We start from the raw sequence: 18,699 nt of genomic DNA on the forward strand, positions 1-18,699 counted from the left end.
ACCCCTGACCTGGCCTGTCGTCGGGTCAGAGGACACCGTGCAGTTAGACAGGATCAATACTCTCAATGGAGTCGCATCCCCTGTAGTGACAATTACCCTCTACCCCCTGTAAAATACACATGATATATTTATACATCCACACACTGTGATCCAGCTGCCACTACACATGAACTACCAGCGTGAAGAAACTGTCAATCTGAGGAAGAAGGAGGAACATTCTGAAGTTCCAAGTAAACGGCTGTAAAATAGAGGAGAAGTCCCCTGTCTGTCAGTCAATCATTTGGCCTGAGGCTCTGAGCTGAGGCCCCGAGCTGAGGCCCCGAGCTGAGGCCCCGAGCTGAGGCCCCGAGCTGAGGCTCCGAGCTGAGGCTCCGAGCTGAGGCCCCGAGCTGAGGCCCCGAGCTGAGGCCCCGAGCTGAGGCCCCGAGCTGAGGCTCCGAGCTGAGGCCCCGAGCTGAGGCCCCGAGCTGAGGCCCCGAGCTGAGGCCCCGAGCTGAGGCTCCGAGCTGAGGCCCCGAGCTGCTAACCACTTCAGGTAGTTAGCATAAATGCCCCTCCCTCTATTGTAATTAGCACATAGGCTCCTCCCTCCGAGTATATGTCAATCAGAAACACACACGAGGAGGTCTAACCAATCAAATGAAAATCCACGGAAATAAATTATCTGTATTCAAATAAGTATTTATATTATCTGAAAAACTGCCAAAACAAAATATCACAATACTGAAAAAAGATATATGAATTATTTTCCAACTGAGGCAAATGTAGAGCAGAACTACATGATGAAAGCAGATGGTATTATGCATTATGATGTCATCAGCATGATCAGTGGATGCAGCATCATTAAGACACAGTCATGAAACTGTCCTGTTACATATTCATACCACACTCAGACAGAGATGTACAGAGCCATACAAATATATTCTCTCTCCATCTTCCCTTCTTTCATTTTGTGTATTCCCAGAGGACTGTTGGGTTGCATCCCTCTACCTTCCATTCCACTCCCTCCTTCCCTCCCTCCCGCTCGTCTTCCCTCCCTCCCGCTCTCCTTCCCTCCCTCCCGCTCGTCTTCCCTCCCTTCCGCTCTCCTTCCCTCCCTCCCGCTCGTCTTCCCTCCCTCCCGCTCTCCTTCCCTCCCTCCCGCTCGTCTTCCCTCCCTCCCGCTCTCCTTCCCTCCCTCCCGCTCGTCTTCCCTCCCTCCCGCTCGTCTTCCCTCCCTCCCGCTCGTCTTCCCTCCCTCCCGCTCGTCTTCCCTCCCTCCCGCTCTCCTTCCCTCCCTCCCGCTCGTCTTCCCTCCCTCCCGCTCTCCTTCCCTCCCTCCCGCTCTCCTTCCCTCCCTCCCGCTCGTCTTCCCTCCCTCCCGCTCGTCTTCCCTCCCTCCCGCTCTCCTTCCCTCCCTCCCGCTCGTCTTCCCTCCCTCCCGCTCTCCTTCCCTCCCTCCCGCTCTCCTTCCCTCCCTCCCGCTCGTCTTCCCTCCCTCCCGCTCTCCTTCCCTCCCTCCCGCTCGTCTTCCCTCCCTCCCGCTCTCCTTCCCTCCCTCCCGCTCGTCTTCCCTCCCTCCCGCTCTCCTTCCCTCCCTCCCGCTCGTCTTCCCTCCCTCCCGCTCTCCTTCCCTCCCTCCCGCTCGTCTTCCCTCCCTCACGCTCGTCTTCCCTCCCTTCCGCTCTCCTTCCCTTCCTTCCCTTCCTTCCCCTCTCCCTACCTCCCTACTGCCTCCCTACCTCCCGCCTTCTCCCCTGTCCCTCCCCCCCTCCCTACCTCCCTACTGCCTCCCTACCTCCCGCCTTCTCCCCCTGTCCCCCCCCCCTACCTCCCTACTGCCTCCCTACCTCCCGCCTTCTCCCCCTCTCCCTCCCCCTCTCCTTCCCTCCCTACTGCCTCCCTACCTCCCGCCTTCTCCCCCTCTCCCTCCCCCTCTCCTTCCCTCCCTACTGCCTCCCTACCTCCCGCCTTCTACCCCTGTCCCCCCCCCCCTACCTCCCTACTGCCTCCCTACCTCCCGCCTTCTCCCCCTCTCCCTCCCTCCCCCTCTCCCTACCTACCTACTGCCTCCCTACCTCCCGCCTTCTCCCCCTGTCCCTCGCCCTCTCCTTCCCTCCCTACTGCCTCCCTACCTCCCGCCTTCTCCCCCTGTCCCTCGCCCTCTCCTTCCCTCCCTACTGCCTCCCTACCTCCCGCCTTCTCCCCCTCTCCCTCCCCCTCTCCTTCCCTCCCTACTGCCTCCCTACCTCCCGCCTTCTCCCCCTCTCCCTCCCCCTCTCCTTCCCTCCCTACTGCCTCCCTACCTCCCGCCTTCTCCCCCTGTCCCCCCCCCCCCCCCCTACCTCCCTACTGCCTCCCTACCTCCCCCTCCCCCTCTCCCTCCCCCCAGGTGGCAGCAGCAGTAAGTTGTTTGTGCTGTCAGGGCCTGTTGTCTTGGTAAATGGGGAGTTAAACAGATGTATCCAAGCGTAAAATCTAAAAGTGTCCCCAGTGAGGCCCTGAGGGGTGTTGTTTCAAATCAACTACTTATCAATTGAGCAGCGGAGAGCGGATCCTAGAAAAATTCCTAGAAATTACATATATTCTGTTCCTCTGCCCCCCGCCCGCCTCCTCCATCCATTGCACTTTATTCTTTATTCTGTTTCCTTTCTTCTCTTTAAACTCTACCTTTAATGTCATCCCCTTCGAGTCCTCTATGAACAGCAGACAGCCTGTAGGAGAAACAATGCCAGATTGTAGAATTGTAGAATTCTGTATGTGGGCAACACACTCTACCCCTCTCTCCAGTCCAGCACAGCCAGCCTCAACAGTGTAATTCTGGAGTTGATTAGAGCTGGTCAAAGTCTGGCAGAGCTGGTGCAAGTCTGCTGGGTGTGTCATGGCCAGTTCCTACTGTCAAGGCACAAGGCTGGCCCAAGTCTGCTGGGTCTGTCATGGCCAGTTCCTACTGTCAAGGCACAAGGCTGGTGCAAGTCTGCTGGGTCTGTCATGGCCAGTTCCTACTGTCAAGGCACAAGGCTGGCCCAAGTCTGCTGGGTCTGTCATGGCCAGTTCCTACTGTCAAGGCACAAGGCTGGCCCAAGTCTGCTGGGTCTGTCATGGCCAGTTCCTACTGTCAAGGCACAAGGCTGGCCCAAGTCTGCTGGGTCTGTCATGGCCAGTTCCTACTGTCAAGGCACAAGGCCTCCCGGGTGGCGCAGTGGTCTAGTAATGTATGCACTCTACTGTAAGTCGCTCTGGATAAGAGCGTCTGCTAAATGACTAAAATGTAAATGTAAATGTAAGGCTGGTCCAAGTCTGCTGGGTCTGTCATGGCCAGTTCCTACTGTCAAAGCACAAGGCGAGATCCAAATGCAGACAGAGGAGGCAGATGGTTGGAGTCTTACAATGTTTATTAATCCAAAGGGGTAGGCAAAAAGGTCAAAACCAGAATAAAGTCCAGGAGGTACAGAGTGGCAGTCTCTAGTTTTATCTTATCTTGATTATTGTCCAGTCATATGGTCAAATGCTGCAAAGAAAGACCTAGTTAAAAGCTGTAGCCCAGAACAGAGTGACACGTCTCTCTTGGTTAAATTGTATCGTTTATTTGCATATTAGGGTACCTAAGGTAGTTAATTTAAACCGTTTTATAGCAATTTATATCCGTTTAGTGCGATTTTGAGGCATTTCTTTGTGATGCACTTTGAAGCGCTGGGCACGTTTCCAGTACCGGTCGAACGTTAGTGGCCATTTCGAAAGGACAAGAGGACATCTTTCGACCAAAAGACGATTAGACCGGAGAAAGGATACATTGCCCAAGATTCTGATTGAAGATCAGCTCATAGTAAGAACTATTTTTGATGATAAATCGTTATTCTGTTGAAAAATGTCAAACGCATAAGCCGCCATTTTGTTTTGTGTAGCTTCGCTTGGCGAACCCTGTATTGCACAGTAAGGATAATTTTAGAAATGTAATTCAGCGATTGCATTAAGAACTAATTTGTCTTTCGATTGCTGTCCACCCTATATGTTTTAGTAAAGTTTATGATTAGTTATTCATTACGCTATCCAAAATGTCCAAAATGGCGCCCGACATTTTCAGCCCAGGTTGGCTACTATTCTCATTGTATAACCACGTTTTTTTGTGGCTAAATATGCAAATTTTCGAACAAACTCTTTATGTATGTTGTAATATGATGTTACAGGAGTGTCATCGGAAGAATTCTGAGAAGGTTAGTGAAAAAATTAATATATTTTGGCGATGATAACTGTCATGACGTTGGGTTGGGGGTAGGTTTATGACAGTCATAAATACCTCTTTCCCCCTTTTTCTCTCTCCCCCACTATAACTGATGTGACATAAGGAAACCCCTGGGTTAACATAGAGATTCTGGGTAACATCAGAAGTTGGGGGAAATGAACTATATTCTGGTAATCCAACCAACTGTACATATGCGGTGGTACTTAAGGTATATTATGTCAGTTCGGTTGCCCTCTGACACATTCTCATCAATGATAGATGACATAAACGCTACTGTGAAAAGTCTAAACGTCAGAGGTATCGGATTCACATGGAATTGTTGTTTAATTCAAATGTTTGAATATGACATTATTTGTGAAGAGATTAAATGTAATTTTAGCTTCGAAATGAGAGATCTGTGCTTTCATAAGTTTCTCTGCTCACAGTGGTCCGCCCCTGTGAAGAGGCATGGGTTATAAACCTTTCAGACACACCCCTGCCCCTCCACTATAAAAGCCATTTTCCCAGAAAATAACTTGCTGTTCCGGGTACTCTAGGATGACGATCCAGGGTCAGAATGGTTCAGATAATCACTATAGATGAAGCCAACATCAGCATGGACTTTGATTGTGAATGGTATGAACTTTGAACTCGTATTCACTACAGAAGTGATATCTCCTAGCCTTGGAGTTAGCAACAGCTAAACGCAGGTTCGGAAGGACAGTCCAAGTACCCCGTCTAATACCCACAACGTGTTCCCGTGACTACCAGAGACTTCTTCAAAGGACAGAGGACTCGGGTTGGCGACACAGGCCATCTACCACCAACCTACTGAAGCGCAGCTCAGAGTAAATATTCATTGCATTTTCCTCTTCAAATGGCGGTAATTTAGAATGCATAAGATAAGATTTACGATAGCACAGCTCGCCTATGCTCAAGTCTCCCGCGCTTTCACTAGGACTCCCCCCCTTTCCTTTGTGTAACAAGCTGTCATATCGATTCTGCCCGCTAGGGACGTTTTTCTGTATGACGTAATTTGTGATCAAGTTATGATTTAATTGTGTATATGTGTTTCTGTGTGATTAGTTAGGTATTTAGTAAATAAATAATTAAACCCAATTTTGTATTGCTGATTCAACTTGTTAGCCAGGATTCTTGCAGATAATCAAGGACGTACAACTTTCAGATGAGACTGAATAAAATGACGATTAATGTGACTGTTATTTAGTAAAATATTACAAAATCTTTAAGAGTTTATTCGAAAGATAACAGCTCTATAAATATTCTTTCGTGGTGTCCCTCTCTAGTTAATTAATATTTACATGGTTAGTTCAATCAGGTGATATTGATACCGGAGAAATTATTTTATAGAATAGCATGTCATAGCAATCAATCTGGCATAGTCAAAGACACGACATAACGATATCGCTCTCTTTGGCTTGAATCAATGCTGGGGTAACGTTTGCATATGTGGTATGCTAATATAACGATTTATTGTGTTTTCGCTGTAAAACACTTAGAACATCTGAAATATTGTCTGAATTAACAAGATCTGTGTCTTTCCATTGCTGTGAGCTGTGTATTTTTAAGAAATGTTTTATGATTAGTAATTAGGTAATACACGTTGCTCTCTGTATTTATTCTAGTCGAGTTGTGATGGTGGGTGCAATTGTAAACTATGATTTCTACCTGAAATATGCACATTTTTCTAACAAAACCTATCCTATACCATAAATATGTTATCAGACTGTCATCTGATGAGTTTTTTCTTGGTTAGTGGCTATCAATATCTTTATTTGACCGAATTGGTGATAGCTACTGGTGGAGAGAAAAAATGGTGGACAAAGAAAAATGGTGTCTTTTGCTAACGTGGATAGCTAATAGATTTACATATTTTGTCTTCCCTGTAAAACATTTTAAAAATCTGAAATGGTGGCTTTATTACCAAGATCTGTATCTTTCATTTGGTGTCTTGGACTTGTGATTTAATGATATTTAGATTTTCCTTTTCATTGTGACGCGATGCTAATCAGTGAAGGGGGGGTTGGGGGTGCTTGTCAGTTGGGACGCTAGCGTCCCAACTATCCCAGAGAAGTTAAACACAGTTTATTAAACACAGTTTATTAGTAATGTTTGGGATTCATTTTGTATGTATTTTGATGGAGGGAAACTGAGTGGATTATTGACTGAAGCGCGCCAGCTAAACTGAGTTTTTATGGATATAAAGAAGGACATTACCGAACAAAAGGAAAACATTTTATGTAACTGGGACCTTTTGGAGTGTCAACAGAAGAGGATCATCAAAGATAAGGCATTTATTATATCGCTATTTCTGACTTTCGTGTCGCACCTGCCTGGTTGAAATGTGTTTTTCATGTGTTTGTATGCGGGGCGCTGTCCTCAGATAATCTCATGGTTTGCTTTCGTCGTAAAGCCTTTTTAAAATCTGACACCGTGGCTGGATTAACGAGAAGTTAAGCTTTATTTTGATGTATTACACTTGTGATTTTATGAAAGATAAATATTTATAATACTGTAGTTTGAATTTTGCGCTCTGCAATTTCACCGGCTGTTTGCCAGGTGGGACGCTACCGTCCAACCTGCCCATAAGAAGTTAACTTAACTAGGGTAGGGGGCAGCATTGAGAATTTTGGATGAAAAACGTGCCCAAATTAAACTACCTGCTACTCAGCCATAAAAGCTAGAATATGCATATAATTAGTCGATTTGATTAGAAAACACTCTGAAGTTTCTAAAACAGTTTGAATGATGTCTGTGAGTATAACAGAACTCATATGGCAGGCAAAAACCTGAGAAAAAATCCAACCAGGAAGTGAGAATTCTGAGGCTGGTCGATGTTCAACTCATCGCCTATTCAAATCCCTGTAAGATATGGATCTGTTTGCACTTCCTACGCCTTCCACTAGATGTCAACAGTCTGTAGAACGCTGAATAAAGCCTCTACTGTGTTGTGGGGCCGGATGGGAGGTGTTTCAGTCAGTGGTCTGGCAGAGTGCCAGTTCTTGGTCACGCGCATTCCACATATCGTCTTGCGTCCCATTACTTCTAGAGACACAAACGAATTCTCCGGTTGGAACGTTATTGGATAGTTATGATAACAACATCCTGAAGATTGATTCTCTACTTAGTTTGACCAGTTTATTCGACCTGTAATATAACTTTTTTAAGTTTTCGTCCGAGTTCGCCTGCATCTGCGCGAGCGTTTGGACATGTGCACTAAACGTGCTAGCAAAAGTATCTACTTGGACATAAGTAATGGACATTATCGAACAAAACAACGATTTATTGTGGAACTAGGATTCCTGGGAGTGCATTCTGATGAAGATCATCAAAGGTAAGGGAATATTAATGATGTAATTTCGTATTTCTGTTGACTCCAACATGGCGGAGAAATGTTGTTTATATCTGAGCTCCGTCTCAGATTATTGCATGGTGTGCTTTTTCCGTAAAGTTTTTTTTTAAACTGACACAGCGGTTGCATTAAGAACAAGTGTACCTTTAATTCTATGTAAAACATGTATCTTTAATCAAAGTTTATGATGAGTATTCCTGTAATTAGATGTGGCTCTCTGCAATTTCTCCGGATATTTTGGAGGCATTTCTGAACATGGCACCAATGTAAACTACACCAATGTGGCTTATTTTCCAAGAAACTGGCAAGAAAATGCTGAGAGGAACTATGATGTCGGGAACCGAGAGCTCCTCGCCATTAAGCTGGCTATCGAAGAGTGGCGCCACTGGATAGAGGATAGCTGGATAGAGGATAGCTGGATAGCTGGATAGCTGGATAGCTGGATAGAGGATAGCTGGATAGCTTGATAGCTGGATAGCTGGATAGAGGATAGCTGGATAGCTGGATAGCTAGATAGAGGACAGCTGGATAGCTGGATAGCTGGATAGAGGACAGCTGGATAGCTGGATAGCTGGATAGAGGATAGCTGGATAGCTGGATAGCTGGATAGAGGATAGCTGGATAGCTGGATAGCTGGATAGAGGATAGCTGGATAGCTGGATAGAGGATAGCTGGATAGCTGGATAGAGGATAGCTGGATAGCTGGATAGAGGATAGCTGGATAGCTGGATAGAGGATAGCTGGATAGCTGGATAGAGGATAGCTGGATAGAGGATAGCTGGATAGAGGATAGCTGGATAGAGGATAGCTGGATAGAGGATAGCTGGATAGCTCATCACCCATTCCTTGTTCTTACCAACCACCGGAGTACTTAAGAAGTGCTGAGAGGCTCAACGCCAGACAATCTGACCGGCAAGAAAACTGTGAAGGCTGATTCCTTATCCCGTCTATTTGAAGCCCCTTCCTCTAACCTAGCTCCCGAGCCCACCCTGATTGCAGCTAGCTTGTCTCTCTGAGCTGGACTGGTGTCTCGGTTATCAAAGCGGATAATCCAGGAAATTTACTTAAGAAGTGCTGGTTGCTTCCTTATCACATTGGCAGCCATGCGGGGAGGCTCATTCTTTAGGCAAGAAGAGCATTACATTTCACAATTTCTTGACATCCATATTTCTCCTCCTGCAGGCTGCTGAAGAGCGGGCTGGTCCTGGGGCTGGCTGCTGACGGGCTGGTCCTGGGGCTGCTTGCTGGCGGCTGGTCCTGGGGCTGGCTGCTGGCGGGCTGGTCCTGGGGCTGGCTGCTGGCGGGCTGGTCCTGGGGCTGCTTGCTGGCGGGCTGGTCCTGGGGCGGGCTGCTGGCGGGCTGGTCCTGGGGCTTCTTGCTGGCGGGCTGGTCCTGGGGCTGCTTGCTGGCGGGCTGGTCCTGGGGCGGGCTGCTGACGGGCTGGTCCTGGGGCTGCTTGCTGGTGGGCTGGTCCTGGGGCTGGTTGCTGATGGGCTGGTCCTGGGGCTGGCTGCTGGCGGGCTGGTCCTGGGGCTGGCTGAAGGTCAATCTCATCCTCTTCTTCCAACTCACTCTCAGACTCCGAATTGGCATGATCCTCATATTATTATATTCTTCATCTTCATCTTGGTGTTGAAACATTTACATTACATTTACATTTAAGTCATTTAGCAGACGCTCTTATCCAGAGCGACTTACAAATTGGTGCATTCACCTTATGAAACAGCAGGCCCAGGGAGGACGAAGACAGAGTGAAGGCACACAGAAAACCATTTTGTTTCATTTTTACTTGTTTTCACCTACACACACACTTTTCCACACTTTTATTATCCTCAGGTCCAGGTGACCCGAACACCACATATGTAAAACAAATGTGTAGGGGGGTGCACCGTGTGCACTCAATGAAAAGGTCTCAGGTTGAAAAAATTATGAATTGGATAATTTTTCTTTTAGTAAACATTGAAAATGGGTCCCACAACTTTGGCGTGGGTTTAAAGCCTTCCGAGTGGCGCGGTGGTCAGTGCTAGCTGTGCCAATAAGGCCCTGCATTGCAGCTGTGCCACTAAGGTCCTGCATCGCAGCTGTGCCACTAGAGATCCTGGTTCCAGTACAGGCTCTGTTGCAGCCGGCCGTGACCGGGAGACCCATGGGGCAGCGTACAAATGGCCCAGCGTCGTCCGGGTAAGGGGAGGGTTTGGCCGGCCGGGATATTCTTGTCCCATCGTGCTCTAACGACTCCTGTGGCGGGCCAGGCACACGCACGCTGACCAGGTCGCCAGGTGTACAGTGTTTCCTCCGACACATTGGTGCGGCTGGCTTCTGGGTTAAGCGGGCATCGTGTCAAGAAGCAGTGCGGCTCGGTTGGATTGTGTTTCAGAATACGCACGGCTCTCGACCTTCGCTTCTCCCGAGTCCGTACGGGAGTTGCAGCGATGAGACAAGACTGTAACTCCCAATTGGATACCATGAAAAAGGGGTCAAAAATATATTTATAAAAAGTACGTTTGATGTGCGTTTTTCTTTTGTTTGCCTCTCACGGTGGGTGTCGTTTAGGTCCCAGTTGTTTCTAGTCAACTTTCATTGGACACCCCAATGTGTGTCTTTCAGAACCCCTCCTAAAACCTCCGCTGTTGCATTTTGGTTGTTGGTCAGTGACTCTTTGCTTGTTCCTCCTTCTGTTTCTCGCTGCGGAACAAAACACTGTTTTCATTTTTGTCTTTAATGAATATTGCTCCATTTAAAGTCTCTAATACTCATCTATTGTTACTCCTGGTTCCTTCCACTCCTTATGTGTGTGAATCCAAAGCCGGCTTAAATATAATACTCAAACTAAAATTGCTCTGGAGAAACAAAGCATTTTAAAGTTCAGAGCCACTTTCTCCTTTATCTGGGATAACTGGTGGAAGACTGTATCCCAGGCTGCATCGCTGTCCTAGCAGCCACTTCTCTGCTCTGTCCATTCCATTACAGTTATTGCCTGCTGGACAAACACCCTACATGTTAAATCACTTCATCAAAAGCAATAGCTTCAAAATCTTGTTTGGTTTCTTTATATTTGGTTCATTCCTCCAGATAAAGAGGTAGAGAACAGGACATTAGAGGATCCCAATAGCACATGCATTATCTACAAAGCAGCTGAACAGGCTATCAGTGGCTTTATCCCTCTGGGTACATGGTGACTGTTTTCACCGCTCATCCATTCACTCTCCTCTATTCCTCTCCGTCCCTCCTCTTCTCTTCTCCTATCCTGCCCCAGGTTCTCCTATACTGTCACTTTCGGGGCGTAAATAATTAGACCCTTTTAACTCTAACAGGGCGTGTTGTAACTCTAACCTGTCAACAATGAAGAATACCCCCTGACTTAATAATACCCCCTGCAGAGAGAGATCTCTCTTGGTTCAGTTTTTCTCCCAGCATCTCTTCTACTCCTGCGGTTCAGTTTGCAGCACTATTACTGAATTAAGATTCTTCAAATACCCCTGCCTCTGATTGGATATTCCACTAAGCTGCAGACTCTCCCATAGGTCAGATAGATTCATAAATGGTTTTAGGACCTTGGGGCTAAGACTGAAAGACTTTATCGTGGCAGTTCATTTACACTCTAATATTTCTATTTCTATGTTCCTTTCATTGCACAATGCTGCAAATGTATAATTCTGTGATTTTAAAATGTTTCATTATTTGACTGAATGAAGTAGTGATGACATATGAATGCAGAATACTACTACATATAGATAGTACCATGAAAAGATATCAGAGACAACATAACTCTGTTAGTATCTAGACTCTAGTCACTGCTAGATTATATCCTGTTACAGGGCCATACACACTACCCTCTATAGCGCAGTTGCCATACCTGCCGGTGATGCAACCGTACAGGATGCTCTCGATGGTGCAGCTGTAGAACCTTTTGAGGATCTGAGAACTGCTAAATCGTTTCAGTCTCCTGGGGGGGATAAGGTGTTGTGGTGCCCTCTTCACGACTATCTTGGAGTGTTTGGACCATGATAGTCCGTTGGTGATGTGGACACCAAGGAACTTAAAACTCTCGACCCACTCCATCACAGCCCTATCGATTTTAAAACTTCTTATGGCTGCATCCCGCTACCAGGATCGATATGACAACAGCCAGATAAAGTGCAGGGCGCCAAATTCAAACAACAGAAATCTCATAATTAAAATTCCTCAAACATACATGTGTTTTATATCATTTTAAAGGTAATCTTATTGTTAATCCCACCAAAGTGTCCGATTTCAAATAGGTTTTTCAGCGAAAGCACCACAAACGATTATGTTAGGTCACCACAAAACCACAATAAGCACAGCCATTTTTCCAGCGAAAGATAGCAGTCAGAAAAAGCAGAAATAGAGATAAAATGAATCACTAACCTTTGATTATCTTCATCAGATGACACTCATAGGACTTCATGTTACACAATACATGTATGTTTTGTTTGATAAAGTTCATATTTATATAAAAAAAATCGGAGTTTACATTGGCGCGTTACATTCAGTAGTTCCAAAAACATCAAGTGATTTTGCATAGCCACATCGTTTCAACAGAAATACTCATCATAAATGTAGATGATAATACAAGTTATACACATGGAATTATAGATATACCTCTCCTTAATGCAACCACTGTGTCAGATTTTAAAAAAACTTTACGGAAAAAGCAAATCATGCAATAATCTGAGACGGAGCTCAGAACAATAGCCAAATTAGCCTCCATGTTGGGGTCAACAGAAACCAGAAAATACATGATAAATGTTTTCTCACCTTTGATGAACTTCATCAGAATGCAGTCCTAGGAATCCCAGGTCCACAATAAATGCTTGATTTGTTCGATAATGTCCGTTATTTATGTCCAATTAGCTACTTTGGTTAGCGCCTCTGGTAAACAATTCCGAAGTCACAAAGCGCGTCCCCTATAACGTGACGAAATGTCCAAAAGTTCCGTAACAGTCAGTAGAAACATGTAAAACGATGTACTGAATCAATCTTTAGAATGTTGTTAACATACATCTTGAATAACGTTCCAACCGGAGAATTAGATTGACTTCAGAAGAGCGGTGGAACGGAGATCCTCCTCATGTGAATGCACAAGTGAAAGCATGGTCAGCTCGTGGCAGACCTGACTAATTCCTGTCTCCTTCGGCCCCCCTTCACATTAGAGTCATCAGACAAAGTTCTATTGACTGTTGACATCTAGTGGAAGCCGTAGCAAGTGAAAACTCATCAATATCTCGCTGTAATTTCAATGAGAGCTTGGTTGAAAATCTGCCACCTCAGAAATAATTTAAACAGGAAGTGGAACTTCTCAGGTTTTTGCCTGCCATATGATTTCTGTTATACTCACAGACATAATTCAAACAGTTTAAGAAACTTCAGAGTGTTTTCTATCCAATATGAATAATAATATGCATATATTAACAACTGGGACTGAGGAGCAGGCAGTTTACTATGGGCACCTCTGTGCACCTTTCATCCAAGCTACTCAATACTGCCCCTGCAGCCATAAGAAGTTATATTGGGATATTGTTTCATAAAAAATGTGTTGCAATGTATATATTTTAGTATGTTTAGTTGAATGGAAAATATAGGTTTGAATAGGTAATTGCTTAATTAATTAGTGTTAATTGTTCTGATGTGAGGGGCTTCCCCTACAAAAGGAGACTCTCTTTCAGTTCATTGAGGAAGGCATTTTGGATTGAGCTGTGGATGGGGCAGCATTGTTTTAAGCTGATTCTTCCAGAATCACTATGTAAATAAACACCATGGACAGAAGAACTTTTGCCATCTTTTTATTTTGATAGAGGATAACACCTAATAAAAACGTAGTGGATAAATTATATTTAATATCACCAGCAAAGATTCATTAACTATACAGACTCTGCATTGAAAGCCTTAGGAGAACAGATACAGGCTACTAGCAAAATGACTTGGCACAATAGAATACTTTCCGTTCCATCCTAATGTCACGTAGAATAGGCCAGAAGGCTAAACTGGAAAACCTAACCACAGAAATATTGATTCAAATCCTGATATAATCTCATCTCTTGCTTAGTATTCGTTAGGAACTCCTCTAGGCTGTCCAATTGGATCTGATTCAAAGGCTCTTTTTACTGTAGGTTTTACAGACTGATCCTGCTGTGATTTTATAATGGTCACCTGCTGTATTGCTCTAACCAAGGCACATAGTCCAGTCCAGCTTTCTGGTAAAACATTTAAGAGTTTGTTCTGCCCACACGCTCTGCATTTTCTCTGGCTTTTGGCCAAGTGAGACATTAGCTTTCTGCTTAAAACTCTGGTTTTTGGATATAAATATGAACTTTACCGAACAAAACATACATGTATTGTGTAACATGAAGTCCTATGAGTGTCATCTGATGAAGATCATCAAAGGTTAGTGATTCATTTTATCTCTAGTTCTGCTTTTTTGTTACTCCTCTTTTTGGCCGGAAAAATGACTGTGGTTTTTCTGTGGCTATGTACTGACCTAACATAATCATTTGGTGTGCTTTCGCCATAAATCCTTTTTGAAATCAGACATGTTGGCTGGATTCACAACAAGTGTAGCTTTAATTTGGTGTCTTTCATGTGTGTTTCATGAAAGTTAGATTTTTATAGTAATTTATGTGAATTTGGAGCTCTGCATTTTTACTGGCTTTTGGCCAAGTGGGACGTTAGCGTCCCACATATACCAGAGAAGTTAAACAGCCATCACTAACATTGAGTGGCTGCTGCCAACATACTCACTCATCTCTAGCCACTTTAATAATGAAAGAATTGATGTAATAAATGTATCACTAGCCATTTTAAACAATGCCACTTTATATAATGTTTACATACTCTACATTACTCATCTCATAAGTATAAACTGTACTCTATACCATCTACTGCATCTTGCCTATGCCGTTCGGCCATCGCTCATTCATATATTTTTATGTACATATTCTTATTCATTCCTTTACACTTGTGTGTATAATGTAGTTGTTGTGCAATTGTTAGATTAGATTACTTGTTAGATATTACTGCACGGTCGGAACTAGAAGCACAAGCATTTCGCTACACTCGCATTAACATCTGCTACCATGTGTATGTGACAAATAAAGTTTGATTTGATTTTGATTTGTAGTTTAGTGTTTTGTTCTTTGTTGTAGTTTACAGTGTTTTAGTGTATTGTAGTATAGCGTAATTTATTGTGTTGTAGTATATTGTATTGTTGTGTATTGTAGCATATTGTCTTGTATAGTGTATTGTAGTACATTATATTGTATTCTGTTGTTTTGTATTGTAGTACATTGTTTTATATTGTAGTATAGTGTATTGTAGTACATTATATTGTATTCTATTGTTTTGAATTGTAGTACCTTGTTTTATATTGTATTGTACTATATTGTATTGTATGTTATTGTAGTATAATGTATTTTGTTATAGTGTAGTATTTTGTTATAGTGTAGTATATTGTAATGGGATTGAGGTATGGAAACACTAGCTGTTGACTCTTGACAATACAACAGTGAATATGATCATTACTGTTTGATATCTCTTTGTGTGACTGTTACAGTAGTGAAATAACTAGTCAAATAAACGGTGTTCTTGCTTTTAAACAAAATATCCAAATAAGGTTCTCGTATTACACTGACATTGGGACAGTCATGGAAAGATTGCTATCAAAATAAAACTGTAAACGTAAGAAGAAGGAAATAATGTGCATTAAATCTGTCTGTTCTACTGACCTATGTAGGTTTCTTCTTTTAAATGTAGCTTTACCAATCTGACTGCAGTGAATCACCGGGCAGAGAGGTTTCAGAGCTGGTTACAGAGCTGGTTACAGAGCTGGTTACAGAGCTGGTTTCAGAGCTGGTTTCAGAGCTGGTTTCAGAGCTGGTTTCAGAGCTGGTTTCAGAGCTGGTTACAGAGCTGGTTACAGAGCTGGTTTGAGAGAGGTTACAGAGCTGGTTTCAGAGCTGGTTACAGAGCTGGTTACAGAGCTGGTTACAGAGCTGGTTACAGAGCTGGTTACAGAGCTGGTTTCAGAGAGGTTACAGAGCTGGTTTCAGAGCTGGTTACAGAGCTGGTTACAGAGCTGGTTACAGAGCTGGTTTCAGAGAGGTTTCAGAGCTGGTTTCAGAGCTGGTTTCAGAGCTGGTTTCAGAGCTGGTTTCAGAGCTGGTTTCAGAGCTGGTTTCAGAGCTGGTTTCAGAGCTGGTTTCAGAGCTGGTTTCAGAGAGGTTACAGAGCTGGTTACAGAGCTGGTTACAGAGCTGGTTACAGAGAGGTTTCAGAGCTGGTTACAGAGCTGGTTTCAGAGCTGGTTACAGAGCTGGTTTCAGAGCTGGTTTCAGAGCTGGTTTCAGAGCTGGTTTCAGAGCTGGTTTCAGAGCTGGTTACAGAGCTGGTTACAGAGCTGGTTTCAGAGCTGGTTTCAGAGCTGGTTTCAGAGCTGGTTACAGAGCTGGTTACAGAGCTGGTTACAGAGAGGTGACAGAACTGGTTTCAGAGCTGGTTACAGAGAGGTTTCAGAGCTGGTTTCAGAGCTGGTTTCAGAGCTGGTTACAGAGCTGGTTACAGAGCTGGTTACAGAGCTGGTTTCAGAGCTGGTTACAGAGAGGTTTCAGAGCTGGTTACAGAGCTGGTTTCAGAGCTGGTTACAGAGCTGGTTTCAGAGCTGGTTTCAGAGCTGGTTTCAGAGAGGTTACAGAGAGGTTTCAGAGCTGGTTTCAGAGCTGGTTTCAGAGCTGGTTTCAGAGCTGGTTTCAGAGCTGGTTTCAGAGCTGGTTTCAGAGCTGGTTTCAGAGAGGTTTCAGAGCTGGTTTCAGAGCTGGTTACAGAGCTGGTTACAGAGAGGTTTCAGAGCTGGTTATAGAGCTGGTTTCAGAGCTGGTTTCAGAGCTGGTTACAGAGCTGGTTTCAGAGCTGGTTTCAGAGAGGTTTCAGAGACGTTTCAGAGACGTTTCAGAGCTGGTTTCAGAGCTGGTGTCAGAGCTGGTTTCAGAGAGGTTTCAGAGCTGGTTTCAGAGCTGGTTACAGAGCTGGTTACAGAGCTGGTTACAGAGCTGGTTTCAGAGAGGTTTCAGAGCTGGTTTCAGAGCTGGTTTCAGAGCTGGTTACAGAACTGGTTACAGAGCTGGTTTCAGAGCTGGTTTCAGAGCTGGTTACAGAGCTGGTTACAGAGCTGGTTTCAGAGCTGGTTACAGAGCTGGTTTCAGAGCTGGTTTCAGAGCTGGTTTCAGAGCTGGTTTCAGAGAGGTTTCAGAGCTGGTTTCAGAGCTGGTTTCAGAGCTGGTTACAGAGCTGGTTTCAGAGCTGGTTTCAGAGAGGTTTCAGAGCTGGTTTCAGAGCTGGTTTCAGAGCTGGTTACAGAGCTGGTTTCAGAGCTGGTTTCAGAGCTGGTTACAGAGAGGTTTTAGAGCTGGTTTCAGAGCTGGTTACAGAGAGGTTTCAGAGCTGGTTACAGAGCTGGTTTCAGAGCTGGTTTCAGAGCTGGTTTCAGAGCTGATTACAGAGCTGGTTACAGAGCTGGTTTCAGAGCTGGTTTCAGAGAGGTTTCAGAGCTGATTACAGAGCTGGTTTCAGAGAGGTTACAGAGCTGGTTACAGAGCTGGTTTCAGAGCTGGTTACAGAGCTGGTTACAGAGCTGGTTTCAGAGCTGGTTACAGAGCTGGTTACAGAGCTGGTTACAGAGCTCTTTTCAGAGCTGGTTTCAGAGAGGTTACAGAGCTGGTTTCAGAGCTGGTTACAGAGCTGGTTACACAGCTGGTTACAGAGAGGTTTCAGAGCTGGTTTCAGAGCTGGTTACAGAGCTGGTTTCAGAGCTGGTTACAGAGAGGTTTCAGAGCTGGTTACAGAGCTGGTTACAGAGCTGGTTTCAGAGCTGGTTTCAGAGAGGTTTCAGAGCTGGTTTCAGAGCTGGTTACAGAGAGGTTTCAGAGCTGGTTACAGAGCTGGTTACAGAGCTGGTTTCAGAGCTGGTTTCAGAGCTGGTTTCAGAGCTGGTTACAGAGCTGGTTTCAGAGCTGGTTTCAGAGCTGGTTTCAGAGCTGGTTACAGAGCTGGTTTCAGAGCTGGTTACAGAGCTGGTTACAGAGCTGGTTTCAGAGCTGGTTACAGAGAGGTTTCAGAGCTGGTTTCAGAGCTGGTTTCAGAGAGGTTTCAGAGCTGGTTTCAGAGCTGGTTACAGAGAGGTTTCAGAGCTGGTTACAGAGCTGGTTACAGAGCTGGTTTCAGAGCTGGTTTCAGAGCTGGTTTCAGAGCTGGTTTCAGAGAGGTTTCAGAGCTGGTTTCAGAGCTGGTTACAGAGAGGTTTCAGAGCTGGTTACAGAGCTGGTTACAGAGCTGGTTTCAGAGCTGGTTTCAGAGCTGGTTTCAGAGCTGGTTACAGAGCTGGTTTCAGAGCTGGTTACAGAGCTGGTTTCAGAGCTGGTTTCAGAGCTGGTTTCAGAGCTGGTTTCAGAGCTGGTTACAGAGCTGGTTTCAGAGCTGGTTACAGAGCTGGTTACAGAGCTGGTTTCAGAGCTGGTTTCAGAGCTGGTTTCAGAGCTGGTTACAGAGCTGGTTTCAGAGCTGGTTTCAGAGCTGGTTTCAGAGCTGGTTACAGAGCTGGTTACAGAGCTGGTTACAGAGCTGGTTACAGAGAGGTTTCAGAGCTGGTTACAGAGCTGGTTACAGAGAGGTTTCAGAGCTGGTTACAGAGCTGGTTACAGAGCTGGTTTCAGAGAGGTTTCAGAGCTAGTTACAGAGCTGGTTTCAGAGCTGGTTACAGAGCTGGTTTCAGAGAGGTTTCAGAGCTGGTTTCAGAGCTAGTTACAGAGCTGGTTACAGAGCTGGTTACAGAGCTGGTTACAGAGCTGGTTACAGAGCTGGTTACAGAGCTGGTTACAGAGAGGTTACAGAGCTGGTTTCAGAGCTGGTTTCAGAGTCGAGCTTGATTAATAGAAGGTCCATTGATGAATGGAACAGTCACCTAATGTTCCATGAAACAGAGCAGGAACAAACAGCCAATAAAGGAACCAATCAATCAATCAATCAAATGTATTTATAAAGCCCTTTTTACATCATCCGATGTCACAAAGTGCTGTAGAGAAACCCAGCCTAAAACTCCATACAGCAAACAATGCAG

General features: G+C 45.0%; 1 protein-coding gene across 1 annotated transcript in view; it reads right to left on the reverse strand.

Moving 5' to 3' along the window:
- Window positions 1–276: 276 nt before the first annotated feature.
- Window positions 277–18,699, reverse strand: part of LOC129833524 (golgin subfamily A member 6-like protein 22) — a 104,634-nt gene continuing 86,211 nt past the window's right edge. Inside the window, exons 3-4 of the mRNA XM_055898183.1 lie at window positions 8,873–9,060; window positions 277–506 (exon numbers count right to left, since the gene is read on the reverse strand). Of these exons, the coding sequence (XP_055754158.1) occupies window positions 277–506; window positions 8,873–9,060 (418 nt within the window). The remainder of the gene's footprint in view (window positions 507–8,872; window positions 9,061–18,699) is intronic.

Source organism: Salvelinus fontinalis, chromosome 2 (assembly GCF_029448725.1).
Source record: "Salvelinus fontinalis isolate EN_2023a chromosome 2, ASM2944872v1, whole genome shotgun sequence".
Lineage (NCBI taxonomy): Eukaryota > Metazoa > Chordata > Actinopteri > Salmoniformes > Salmonidae > Salvelinus > Salvelinus fontinalis.